Source organism: Cervus canadensis, chromosome 21, assembly GCF_019320065.1.
Source record: "Cervus canadensis isolate Bull #8, Minnesota chromosome 21, ASM1932006v1, whole genome shotgun sequence".
Taxonomy (NCBI): domain Eukaryota; kingdom Metazoa; phylum Chordata; class Mammalia; order Artiodactyla; family Cervidae; genus Cervus; species Cervus canadensis.
Genome location: NC_057406.1, coordinates 58,471,142 through 58,483,917, shown reverse-complemented (window position 1 = coordinate 58,483,917; position 12,776 = coordinate 58,471,142). Strand labels below are relative to the sequence as shown.

The 12,776-nt window shown below is 54.4% G+C and overlaps 1 protein-coding gene across 1 annotated transcript in view; it reads left to right on the top strand.

Moving 5' to 3' along the window:
• MYH9 (myosin heavy chain 9) overlaps positions 1–12,776 on the top strand; it is an 85,118-nt gene that overhangs the window by 45,584 nt on the left and 26,758 nt on the right. The window contains exons 4-13 of the mRNA XM_043441644.1: positions 1,721–1,748; positions 2,774–2,867; positions 6,768–6,860; positions 7,339–7,402; positions 8,087–8,185; positions 8,547–8,690; positions 9,412–9,507; positions 10,275–10,393; positions 11,145–11,297; positions 12,457–12,630. Coding sequence (XP_043297579.1) covers positions 1,721–1,748; positions 2,774–2,867; positions 6,768–6,860; positions 7,339–7,402; positions 8,087–8,185; positions 8,547–8,690; positions 9,412–9,507; positions 10,275–10,393; positions 11,145–11,297; positions 12,457–12,630 — 1,064 coding nt within the window. The remainder of the gene's footprint in view (positions 1–1,720; positions 1,749–2,773; positions 2,868–6,767; positions 6,861–7,338; positions 7,403–8,086; positions 8,186–8,546; positions 8,691–9,411; positions 9,508–10,274; positions 10,394–11,144; positions 11,298–12,456; positions 12,631–12,776) is intronic.

The following is a 12,776-nucleotide window of genomic DNA, read 5'->3' as shown; positions in this document are numbered from 1 at the left end:
CCTTGCCCAGTGGGGGGCGGAGTGCGGGCTGTGTACGTGTGAGTGGCCGGGTTCCTTCCACACCCCCGTACTGCTGATATTTCTCAGGGCTGGAGGGGCAGCTGCAGCTTGTGTTGGATGCGAGCTTTCTTGTTGCTCCTCCCTGGCTGGACTCCTTTTCTCCCTCCCGAGACAGGAGAAGAGGTGGTCGTCAGAAATGTGCAGCTGAGTGGGCTGTTGGGATCAGCATGCAGGAGGGTCCCCTCGTGGAGAGGCAGGTGACCTCGCTGCGCAGTATCTGCTGGTCCCCAACAGCTAAATCCATCTCTCCAGGCTAAACACACAGGCCACCCTGAGTCTGCCTCGAGATGCCCTGTCCTGCAGGGTCCTGGCTGGGCAGTCGAGCCTGTGGGGGTGTTCTTCCAGATGGCTGATGTCAGTTTCTCTCCAGCACTGAGGCTACTGACAACTGCTGGAACCCTGGTTACTTCTCAACTAATTCTTCCACCTCCCTGACCGAGTCAGCACCACCCATCATGGTGGCTTCTTGATGGGGACGTAGATGGACAGCAACTGCCTGTGGAGTCCATTCCTTGCGCAGGCTTCCAGGCTGGGTCCTTTGCACATTCTTTCTGTTTTTCAAACTAATCCTGTCAGGGAGTTAGTAGCATGTTTACGGATGGATGAGGAAACCAGGACTTGGGAACCGCAGACCTCACTGCAGCCAAGTGTCTGTTAGTAGCCTGGTCCTGGATTCAGGCTGACTTGACCTCAAGGAGGTGGGTGGGGTGTTCCTTGCGATGGGATAAAATGGGGAAAAAAAAAAGTTTTTATTTTTAGCTGTTGCTTAAAATTGCATGCTCAGGACTGAGCCAGGCCAACCCTGATAACTTAAATAAAGCATTTCTGTCAAACTTTGCTTTCAGAGTTGAACATTACTGTTCCGCCTGCCCCCAAGGGGAGAGCATTGTTTACATCCTGGCTGGCTGAATGGCTCACAGAGCTGGGGGAGTGGCTGAGAATTCCTGACCCCCAGGCGGGGAGACCCCAGTTGTCACAGAAACTGGTCAGGAGCTGATTCTGAAGAGCTTCTGTTCTTTCCGATCTGCCTCTGAACTCACATTACTGAGCACTTTCCCCATGCCAGACACCACACTGATGCTTTCATGCATGTAATTTCCACATACACTCTTATCCCCCATCACGGGTGGAGGCTGGGCTCTGGGAAGGCCATGGCGAGGCAGCATCTTAGCCCAGGGCTGTCTCACTGCAAAGCCAGCCTTGACCCCACCTCTTACCCAGCATCTTTCTTGTGCCTCTTTCCTGGATGGGGACAGTGTTTTAAACATCTGCCGCAGACCTTGTTTCCAACGACCCCAAGTTAGAAATGCACAGGGCAGGCCCCACCTTAGCACTCAGGAAAGTAGATTTCCAGGGAGCCTTCCAGAGGTTGGCTTCCTCAGAGGTGGACAGACGGAACTGGGGCTGGGTGGGCAGTCAGGGCGGGCAGTCTGAGCCCCTGGAGGAGGGAGCAGCTGCCACCGGGGAATGTCCCTCCTCGCATTGAGGCAGGGGGCCAGCGTGTGTTGATGGTGTGGAACCCCCAACCCCCCTGCAAGGCCAGTGTCTGAGGCTTTCTGCTTCTGGAAGGTGGGAGTGGGGGCCGCGGGCAGCTCTTCAGAAACTGGAGGGGGATGCTTTATGTGTCCTGGAGGTTAACCTCTTATCTCTTTTGTTTCAGACCGAGAGGACCAGTCCATTTTGTGCACGTAAGTGTTTCTGTCTGGGTGACGGGGCCTTGGTCACTCTGTTCTGTTCTTACTCTTGGGGAACTCCTAACCAAAACCTAGGTCCATGAGATCCATTCCCAAGTCAATCCCCTACCCCTTCCCCAAAAAGTGAAAAGTGAAAGTTAGTTGCTCAGTCATGTCTGACTCTTTGTGACCCCATGGACTGTAGCCCGCCAGGCTCCTCTGTCCATGGAATTCTTCAAGCAAGCATACTGGAGTGGGTTGCCATTGTCTTCTCCAGGGGATCTTCCTGACCCAGGGATTGAACCCGGGTCTCCTGCATTGCAGGCAGATTCTTTACTGTCTGAGTCACCAGGAAGCCCCCACTTTCCCAAGGAACAGGCTTAATGTTTGCTACTCAGTGGTGCCACAATATGAATGAGCTTTATTTCATGGCCAATCTCCTTTTTCAATCTCCTTCTTCTTTAATCTCCTTCCTCAAAGGAGGGGGCGGGGCTGGGGTTTATAGCCAAGAAGAAAAGCAAGCATTTTCTCAACAAGACAGGGTTGGGAGCTGATGGCCCCCAGAATGCATTCTCCTGCTTTGAACCTTAGCTTTCTTTACCTGGGCTTCTCACCTCTGTCCTCTGAACCTAACGAGGAGCTGATAAATCAACCCACTGCCGAAGAAGTTAACGGTACAGAACATTCCTTCGAGTGAAGTTTCAAGGGAAGATGTATAAGTGCCTTTGACCCCTGAGTCAACAGCTGCTGCAAACTGATTCCTGAGACTTTTGGAAGCAAAGGCTGCCCAGTGACCAGGGCAGGCAGTGGACTGAAGTTTACTCTTGTCACGCCTCTGGAGGGCCGTGGGAAAGGGCCCCAGTGAGGAGTCCAGAGTTTAACCTGTCCCTTTCCTGCCACGGGCTGTTGTCGGGGTGGGGGTGGGGGTGTCCCGCATGGGCACCCACAGAATGGGAGACAGTAGAGCCTGCAGTGGGAAAGGGGAGACACCAAAGATTTGGCCACTTCTCCCCTGAGAACATCTCTGGCTCTCCTGGCAGGGGTGAGTCTGGAGCTGGCAAGACGGAGAACACCAAGAAAGTCATTCAGTACCTGGCTCACGTGGCCTCATCACACAAGAGCAAGAAGGACCAGGTGAGTGTGACCTTCCTCCCCACGGACGTGCCTGGTCTCCCCAAGGAAGAGCACTTAGTGATCCATGGCTTGGCGTTCGGGGGACTGAAGTAGAGGCCAGGCCCACTTTCCTTGAGACTGCGTCCTGGCCATCCTGGGAGTGGGTCTGGCGCTAGCCAGCCCATTTCCTCCTTGACCGGCCCTAACTGCGTTGCTGTGGAAACTGGAGAACGCCGGAAGTTTGCAGCCTGTGCTGTATGGCCTCCACCTCTGAGGTTGGAAGGCAGATTCCAAAGCTAGGCTCTCAAGTCGACGGAGACTTGAAGGATCTCGGGCAGGCCGGCACTGGAACCCCTGCTTCTGTTCCCTGGTGTTTTCATGCTTCTGGGTGGACAGCCCCCAGCGAAGAGAAAACAGGCAGCTGCAAAGTCATCTCACTTCCCTTTTTCTCCCCCTCTCCCCCTTGGTGGCCTGTGGTCGAACCCAGCAGTGTCCTCGCTAGGTGAGCTGCACGTTTACTGCACGTTGCACACCAGGAATGCGTGTTCTGCCCATCGTGTGCCCTTGAATTACGATTTTTCTCTAAGCAGCTTTTCACTCCACACCATTGGTCACTCTCTGCAGCTAGACCTCTTCTTATAGGCTCGGTTCACTGACTGTCTTGGGAGGAGGGGCTGGGTTGTGACACATGGTGGCCTCGTGGGCATTCTGCAATGACAGCCCCGGCAGGAAGGGGACCATTCTCACTACCTAGCTGTTGTCAGAAGCTCAGAGTTCCCATGCGCATGAGGGCCAGAAGTCCCCGTGTGGAGCCCTGACCGAGGCACAGAGGAGTGAGCCTCTGCCTGACCAGACCCCCACACGCTCAGCGTGCTGGGCCCGATGGGGTGGGCGGCCTTTACCGCACTGGCCGGAAGCCATGCCAGGAATCTGCTCACTGGGCTTCCCCAGAGTGGGGTGTGGTCAGTCTGAAGCATGCCCGTGTGGTGCTCTCTCTCTGTCTCTCAAGTACACACTCTTGAACTTCCCTATGAAATCTAAGTGCCACTGGTGTCCCCTGCAGCCATCTGGGCGCCCCCCCAGGGCGCCCTGTGCAGCGTATGTAAGTAAGTAGCAGTGTGTGTCTTCTTGCATGCAGACCTGGGGTGTGTCCTGCAGAATGTTCTAAAGAGCATAGTCTTCTGGAATCAAACCAGAAGTAACTTTTCATGCACCAGACTTCACCAGACACTCTGAATCTTTTTCCAAGGGGTGTCAGGAGTTATATTTAGAAACGAGTAAAGTTTTCTTTTGCTCTCTCTCTCTCCCCACCCCTTCCCCCATTTTCCATTCTTTTTAAGGGACCTATTTTAAAAACAGGGCTGGGGAGGTTAGGAGTTCTCTCACTGTGGTTTTCCATCTCTGGATTTGCAGGAAAATCCATTTCCCAACTACTGGTTGAACGCCTAGTATGTGTCTGGATCTCCAGAGGGTGGCCTTGGTGTCCCTGCCCTATGTAGGACAGGAGGGGGAACCACAGTTAGAGAGCAGTGATGTTGACCCACGTGCGTTACGTCTGGGGCTGATCCATCTGCAGGTGCGGGGAGAGGCAGGCCCCCAGCACTCAGAACGGCATGTGAGAGCTGTGACGAGTGGAGACCAACTTGTCACGTCCTCTTTCTCAGGCTACTGTGTGATGGGCACCCGGTACCCAGCTCCAAGTTCAACTCAAAAGATTGAATAGGCTGCCCTTGGCTTCCCACGACCGTCCAGGCCTTCAGTTGTACAGGCTATTGACCGGTTTGTTTGATTTCCTTGCCTGAAGCTCTGCAGTGATTTTCCACGCACAGCTAGGCCACGAGACACTCTTGAACTTGGTTTGTGCCTTGTGTTCTAGACCTGTTGCAGTATTTGCTGGGGAGCTCGCTCCCCGCAGGGACCCAAGTGCTCATCTCAAGACCCCCGATTGGGATACCCCAAACCTCACCTTAAGGGGGGCCAGGCTTTGGCCAGATGGCAAGTTGGCAGAGTGGCGCTGAGTGAAGGGTCCTTCCAGATGGACTTCCAGAGTCTGAACAGTGAGCTCTGATGCTCTTCCTCACTGTGGTCTTTGTGTATTGGTTGGAAGCCCCTGGCGAAAATTCCACCCAGGAAAGCCCTTCAGAGACCACGCAGATAATCCCAAACCTCACGAGCACACGCTGCCTATAGCAGTGCCTCGTAATTTCACGGTATGCAGGTTTCATTGACAAATAAAGGTCTCTCCTGTGCCTGGTTAGGCGTCAGTGAAGAGAAACTTGTAGGTTAGCTGCCACCACTCGGTTCAGCTGAGTTCAGCTCGGGAATCCGAGCTGTTCGCTCCTGGATTGGCCTGGTGGCCCTACGTTTCCACGGCAGCAGCCTGTGTTCCCAACAGAGGCCTTAGCTTTGCCTCTAAGCAGGCTGCCTGCTCCAGTGGAGACCAAGCTCCCATCTGACTGTGGGGACAGGAGTGGCTCGGCCAGCTTGGCAGCCTGGCCTGTGCCTGGAGAAGGTGTTTTAGTGGGGGAGCAGCACTCAATCAACTCTGGGTCCGTGGGCTGCCTCGCTGTCTTCCCAGCCCGTCTGAGCCTGGGGGATGGACGCCAGTGTCCTGTGACTGCTGGTGCCCTGCACTCCTGTAGGGCCTGCTCTGTGGCCTTGACCTCTGCCCCTTGACCTGGCTGCACTGACCCTCCTCCACTTAATCTCTACAGTCCAAAATCAAGACTCTCCAACCCTGGGAGGATCCCTGACCAGGGATGGCTGTCGTGGGGCGCCCTCCAGTCTCTGGGGCCTTTCCAGACCCGGGAGCATCCTTGGTGTTCTGTAGACTTACGTACAGAATGGTGTGCCTGAGCGGCCTTGTGTGCCGCAGGCGTCCCTGGGAGGCTGCAGTTCTTGGCTCTTTGGGGAGCGCCTGCCGCCTGTTCTCCCTTTCATCACAGATTACAGGCAACCTTTATTCTCAGCAAGTCCTGGCTTGACTCCAGCCCTGCTGATAAATAGAAACCCCACCTGGCCCTTGTGTGATGTGCTGTCTCCCTAGAGTGCCCAGGTAGTAAGGTGAACAAGCGCCGTCTCTTCCTCAGGCAACGTCAGTTATTACCTGGCCTGCCAGGAGGATGATAACTGCTTCCGAAGGCCTGCCCACCTGATGGCAGGGAGCCCCAGGTAGGGCTGGGTCGTGGCGAGAAAGAGTGTGACTGACAGGTGTGGGGTAGAAGCCTTGAATTCCATGACCTCGGGCAATTCATTCCCCTTCCCTCAACTTCAGTTTTCTCTTCTGTGAAATGGGGCTTTCCTACTCTAAGTATCATGAGGACACAGGGATAAGAAGGCGTAAATAAGAGGACATTTTTGCCAACCACCCAGTATCATGAGACCGTAGTAGGGCTTATTGATGTTATCAGTAAATAATTAGAACTCAAAGTGCGCCTTGCTGATCCCATGCTCAGACACCTGACTTGCTGGGAGCAGGTTTAGGGGGGTGGGGGTGGCTTGGGGAGCGGCAGGACGGGGGACCCGCAGGACAAATGCAGAGTTTATTAGGAAGGATTAATGCCTCTGTGTCTCTTCTTGTTTTGAGTGCTGCTTCCAGTGCATCCTCCAGGGCTGATCCAGGCCGTCCCGCCAGGTCCCCGAGCTGGATGGGCAGCCTGCTTTCTCTCTCTAGGGCCGCTGGTTGGTTAGCTCAGGAAGCAAGTTCAAGTCAGGCAGCGTTTCCAGACGTCTGGCAGGAAGGTTGCTCTGGAGTGACGATGGGGACCAGGCCAAGGCCGGCGTGGTCAGAGTCCGGAAGCCCCCATCCCTGGCACGTGGGGCGTGTGGACACGGCTCTGCCGCCTCCCCTCCGCCTGGCAGAGCAGGTCTGGCAGCCGTGCCACTGCCTGGCCCTCACCACGCCTCTGGGTTCCTTTCCAGGGTGAGCTGGAGCGGCAGCTGCTGCAGGCCAACCCCATCCTGGAGGCCTTCGGGAACGCCAAGACTGTCAAGAACGACAACTCCTCTCGATTTGTGAGTGGTGGTGCTCACGGGCACCTTCCCACAGGGTGTTTGTGCCCCAGACGCAGAGAAGGGTCAGACTTGGTGCTTCTGGGCCTGTTGCAGGCAGCAGACGGGGTCACGCACCTGCGTAAGGAGCTTCCTAAGCTCAGGTGACGAAGACAGCGAGGCAGTGGGGAGTCCCCACTGGTCCCTTGCTTGTTGGGCTGTAACCGCAGCCAGTTAGAACCCAGTCAGACCAAACAGGAGGAGTGCCTCCAGATAACTGCTTCTCTCCTCCCCTCTGGAGAAATTTGGGCATCCCTGGGGCTGGTCCTGGCTCAGGCTTAGCCGTGTGGCCCTTCTGAGTCCTGAGTTCCTGTGCGGTTGGGGTGCTGGGTCCCTGGCTGCCAGACGCAGGCTCAGTCTCTTGGTTTCCTGCCTCCAGGCTGTGCCACTGGGGGAGGGGCTGGACGATGGGGATCTGATCTCTTCATCCGTCTTTCCTCAGGGCAAGTTCATCCGCATCAACTTTGATGTCAATGGCTACATCGTGGGAGCCAACATTGAGACTTGTATCCTTGTGGTTAACTGTAAAAAGTGTTCTGGGTCTGGGGGTGGGGGAAGTGACCTTGATGGAGAAGAGGCTGCTCCCTGATTCCTGCGGTTTCCCTTTTACCGGCCTCTTACGACACCTCGTCTATGGCACCAGGGAGAGGACCAGGATAAGTTGATTTTTCTTCATAGGAGGGATAAAGTTGAGCTTAGGGTTTTCCCAGGTGGCTCAGTTTGTAAAGTATCCGCCTGCCAATGCAGGAGACATAGGAGACATGAGTTTGATCCCTGAGTTGGAAAGATCCCCTGGAGAAGGAAATGGCAACCCACTCCAGTGTTCTTGCCTGGAGAATTCCATGGACAGAGGAGCCTGGCGGGCTACAGTCCAGGGGGTTGAACACGACTGAGCATGCGTGCAAAGTTGATCTTCGAATAGGATGGAGCTATCAAAGGTCATCCAGTGTGGTTCCCTGAGGGTAGAGTGGAGTGGATGCTCCTTTATGTTAATAGCCTGGGGAGGTGTTGGCTCCCATGTGTAGGGGCTGCTGTTTGGACAGGCTGCACGCCATGAGGGATAGAGCCGGGGTAGTTTGCCTTTGTTTTGTTTTGCTGTTTTCTGCTGGTGAAGTTCCATGGCTTTTGAATGGGGGAATGTGGGGGGCTGCCTTCCCAACAGTATGCACAGTTCCTTAATGTTCTTGAAGATCTCCTGGAGAAATCTCGTGCCATCCGCCAAGCCAAGGAAGAGCGGACCTTCCACATCTTCTACTACCTGCTGTCTGGGGCTGGGGAGCACCTCAAGTGTGAGTCGTGGGCCCACCTAGGGGATCCCCCCCGCAGTCAGGCCACACACTACAGTCGGGAAATGAAATCTCGGCCTGGGGGCAGGCAAGGCAAGCCTGACTTCTGTTCCTGGGCCGGCTGCGGGCTTGGCCCCTATTTCCAACTAGGCCAGAGGGAGCCTGGGCAGGTCACTGCAGCTGGAGACTTCTGGGCCTTGATGCTCTTGGGTGGGGGCCTCTGTGTGTGCCCGTCTCACATGCTGGGGAGAGTCAGCATTCCTGGGGTGTTTCGGAATGCTTCCCCATCTCCCACACCTTTGAGGTCACAGGGTTGACTGGAGCCTCCTGACCCTCACTGAACTTTGCCCTCTGCCCCCTACAGCTGATCTCCTGTTGGAGTCATACAACAAATACCGCTTCCTGTCCAATGGACATGTCACCATTCCCGGGCAACAGGACAAGGACATGTTCCAGGAGACCATGGAGGCTTTTCGGATTATGGGCATCCCAGAGGAAGAGCAGATGGGTATGGGCCAGCCCTTCCCGGGGAGGCTGGGGAGCGCTTCCTGTTGGCACTGGCTGTTAGGAAGTCCATAGACACCGGAGGAAGGCTGAGTGGTGGGAGATGGGCCCACAGGTTTGAGGTTCAGGGTTATTTCTTCCTGGTCATATCGCCTGGGGACATATGAGGACAGAGGACAGGTTCCTAACTGCCCAGGGCCTGGGTCTACTGCTCCTGTCCTTGCCATTTGCTGGAAGTGGAATATTCCTGCTTTGTCTGAGCCGAGTTTGGAAGGGGCTGGGGTTTCTGCACTGGTGACGCCCAGGGTGACAGGGGTGTGGAGCTTGCCTATGTCTTCTCGTTTCTCTAGAGGGAGGTGAGGGGGGCCTTGATGCTGCATTTCAGGAAGATTAGGGGCTGGGGCGTGTGTACCCTGTTCTCCAGCATTAGAGTCAGGGTCACTTTTGCTCTCCCACTGACAGCATGTACATGGACAGGCCTGGCTGTGTTCCAATAAAACTTGATTTGTAAAAACAGACAGAGGGCACTAGGCAGAGGCACATCTGAACTTAGAAGCATTAACAGAGCTTGTATCTAAGCACAAGACTGCCCCAGTGGAGGTCGACCAGAGGCCCTGGAGATGGTTTAGGCTAAGGCCTGGTGCCCCACGTGGCTTGTCTTACCTGAGGGCCTCTGACGGGTGACACCCCAGCTGGTTCTGAGCTGCCTTTCATTGCACCCCAAGGCTTGCTGCGAGTCATCTCGGGGGTCCTCCAGCTCGGCAACATTGTCTTCAAGAAGGAGCGTAACAGCGACCAGGCCTCCATGCCTGACAACACAGGTAACCCCCTGGGCCCCTCACCTGACTATGCGGGTAGGGGCCTGGGTGGGATGGCTCAGGAGAAGGAGTCTTGGAGAGATCTTAGACACTCTTCTTTTTTACTGCACATGTGTTTGTGGCTGCCTGTCACTCCGTATTTTTGTAAAACTCTCGTGAACGTGACCCTGCTGCTCCTTCATGGAGTAAGTGTCAGAATGAGCTAGAAAACCCATGATCTGTGGCCCCGAGTTTCTCTCATTTATGCTGAGACCAGACTGATTGTCTCCATTTGTAAAACAGTCATTTCTGCTGTCGTTCAGCTTGCCTGTGAACTTGGGAGGACATGAAACACTGTCCTCACCCTAGCTCTTCGGCCATTGCTAATTCTCAGGTCATTGCAAGCGGCCCTCCTTAAGTTAGCCTTAACAAGTGCTTCTGAGGGGCTTTCAAAAGAATTTAATGCATGGGCCTGTGAGTTATCCTGTTCTGTCCCTATGTCTAGGGCGGTGCTGTTTGTGTTCAGGACCCTCTTTCACACTCAGGATGTGGCCAAGGGTGTGCAGAGGTCCCGATGTGGGGCCCTGAGTTGGGAGCCATGCCCGCTGGCCTGTCTAAGGGGAGAGCCGACTGTTCTGTGCCCTGTGGAGGAAGGGCTGGGCCTGGGTTGATTGTCCTGGTAACGATCACTCAGTTACAACACCTTTCGCAGGTTGAGCAGAGGGACTTGTTCTCTTGGGTTTAATTAAAACCTTTTACCCCTTCCTTCCTTACTCTTTGAAAAATATTAGCTGCCCAGAAAGTATCCCACCTGTTGGGTATCAATGTGACCGATTTCACCCGAGGAATCCTCACCCCGCGCATCAAGGTGGGGCGGGATTACGTCCAGAAGGCGCAGACGAAGGAGCAGGTGAGCCCTCTGGCTGGGGGGTTGGGCCACCTCCTTGGCGAGGACTGTTGCAGGGGCCATGTTGAGGCCTGCCCTGGGGCGTCCCCTGTATTAGCACTGTCACCTCTCTGAGTCCTCACGGTACTGTGGAGAGCAGGTGGTGTCACCCCCACTGAGAGCAGGAGGAAGCTGGGCCCAGGGTCCAGGCTTCAGGAGTCACTGACTCATGGCTGGTCTTGGCTCCTGGTTAGTCTGGTCTCCGCACCCCTAAATGTGTTACTTGAAGTACATCTCAGATGTCATTTCTTCTGTAGATACTTCAGTTCATATCCATTTATTTTAAAAAAGTCTTTGCAAAGCTCTAAGTTCATTCTGGGTCTTCCCAGGTAGCACTAGTGATAAAGAACCTGCCTGCCAATGCAGGAGACCCAGGTTTGATCCCTGAGTGGGGAAGATCCCCTAGAGGAGGACATGGCAACCCGCTCCGGTATTCCTGCCATGCACAGAGGAGCCTGGCAGGGCATAGTCTGTTGGGTTGCAGAGAGTCACGACTGAAGCGACTTAGCATGCACGCGCACAAGTTCATTTGGCATGTAATGTTGAAAGTTTAGGCTCTTGGAACTTCTTTCATTATAAATAACATTGCAGTGAACATATCTGTGCTTGAAGGTTTTTCCTCATCTTTGGGGCTGTTTTTCTGGGGGTGGGCCCTGCAGCTGATGTTGTTGGGGTAAAGGGAATGAGAGCTTAAAGGCTTCCTGTGTCCCCGCAGGCTGACTTTGCCATCGAGGCCTTGGCCAAGGCCACTTATGAGCGCATGTTCCGCTGGCTGGTCCTGCGCATCAACAAGGCTCTGGACAAGACCAAGAGGCAAGGCGCCTCGTTCATCGGGATCCTGGACATCGCTGGCTTCGAGATCTTTGATGTGAGCTTCTCCCTCGAGCCCCCTCCCACCTCCCGAGCCTCTGGGGCTGCCTTCTCCTTGGGCCGGGGTCCTTTCTTGGTCCCACAGCAATTTGAGCTGGCCACCTCCTTGCTTGTGTGGAGACAGGAGTTGAGTACATTTAAAGCTTAAACAAAGTGCCCTTTCCCAACGAGAAATGCTGGCGAGACTGGTACCATCTAGACGGTGTTCTAGGAGGCCTCACAGGCAGGGGCTTCCTGTTCGTTTATTGTTTATGTTTTCTCAAATGTTTATTTTGAGTGTTGTGACATGACTTTGTCCCTGCCCATAAAGACTTTGAGGTCAGTCAGCAAAAACTGGTAATTACAGGAGCTCGGATATTCTTCCAACATAGGGTCCATGGCTGTTTTCAGAGGAGCCGTGCACTTGGGTGGGGGAAGAATTACCTCTTTATTTTCACTAATCTCTCATTATATGATGCAGTTTTTTCAGTCGTGTGTTCAGCAGAGTACACCAACTACAGCTGTTCTGTCTCTAGTAGAAATTAGATATTTTCACATCATAGCAGTCATTGTGTGTTGTTGTATTCTTTGGGTTCCCAGGTGGCACTAGTGGTAAAGAACCTGCCTGCCAATGCAGGAGACTTAAGAGATGTGGGTTCGATCCCTGGATAGGAAAGTTACCCTGGAGAAGGGAATGGCAACCCACTCCAGTATTCTTGCCTGGAGAATCCTATGGACAGAGGAACCTGGTGGGCTATAGCCCATGGGGTTGCAAAGAGTCGGACACGACTGAGCAACTTGGCATACATGCATACCGTTTGCATTCACCTCTACTTCAGATTCTAGTAGGTGACGGCTTGGACTTGTGCTTGCTTAATTAAGAAGCACTATGGCTTTCTGTGTTACCATGTTTGATAATTACATTTCAAGATAACTTCTTTCTCTTTTGATCTATTTTGTGCGTTTGAAAACATCATCTTGATACAGAGGCTCCACCAGACTGCTGGCGGGTCCGCAGGCCCCAGCAGTGCAGCCCCTGCTGTGGGTGTGATGAGGGAAGGCCCACAGGGGGCCGCATGGTGGGGCCCCAGGAGATTCTGCCCAAACACCCCTCGGGTCCTTCCTGGGGGCTCGCCGGCAGCACCAGGGATCTGTCTGACCCCATCTCCCTCTTGCAGCTGAACTCCTTCGAGCAGCTCTGCATCAACTATACCAACGAGAAGCTGCAGCAGCTCTTCAACCACACGATGTTCATCCTGGAGCAGGAGGAGTACCAGCGCGAGGGCATCGAGTGGAACTTCATCGACTTCGGCCTCGACCTGCAGCCCTGCATCGACCTCATCGAGAAACCGGTAAGAGCCGCGTGGCTGCGCCTCGCTCCGCCCCTCGCTCCGCCCCTCGCTCCGCCCCTCTGGGGACGGAACCATCTGTGATCCTAATACTGAATGTTTTACTTTGACGATGAGTTTTTTGTTTAAATGAGTTTTGTTTTCCAACA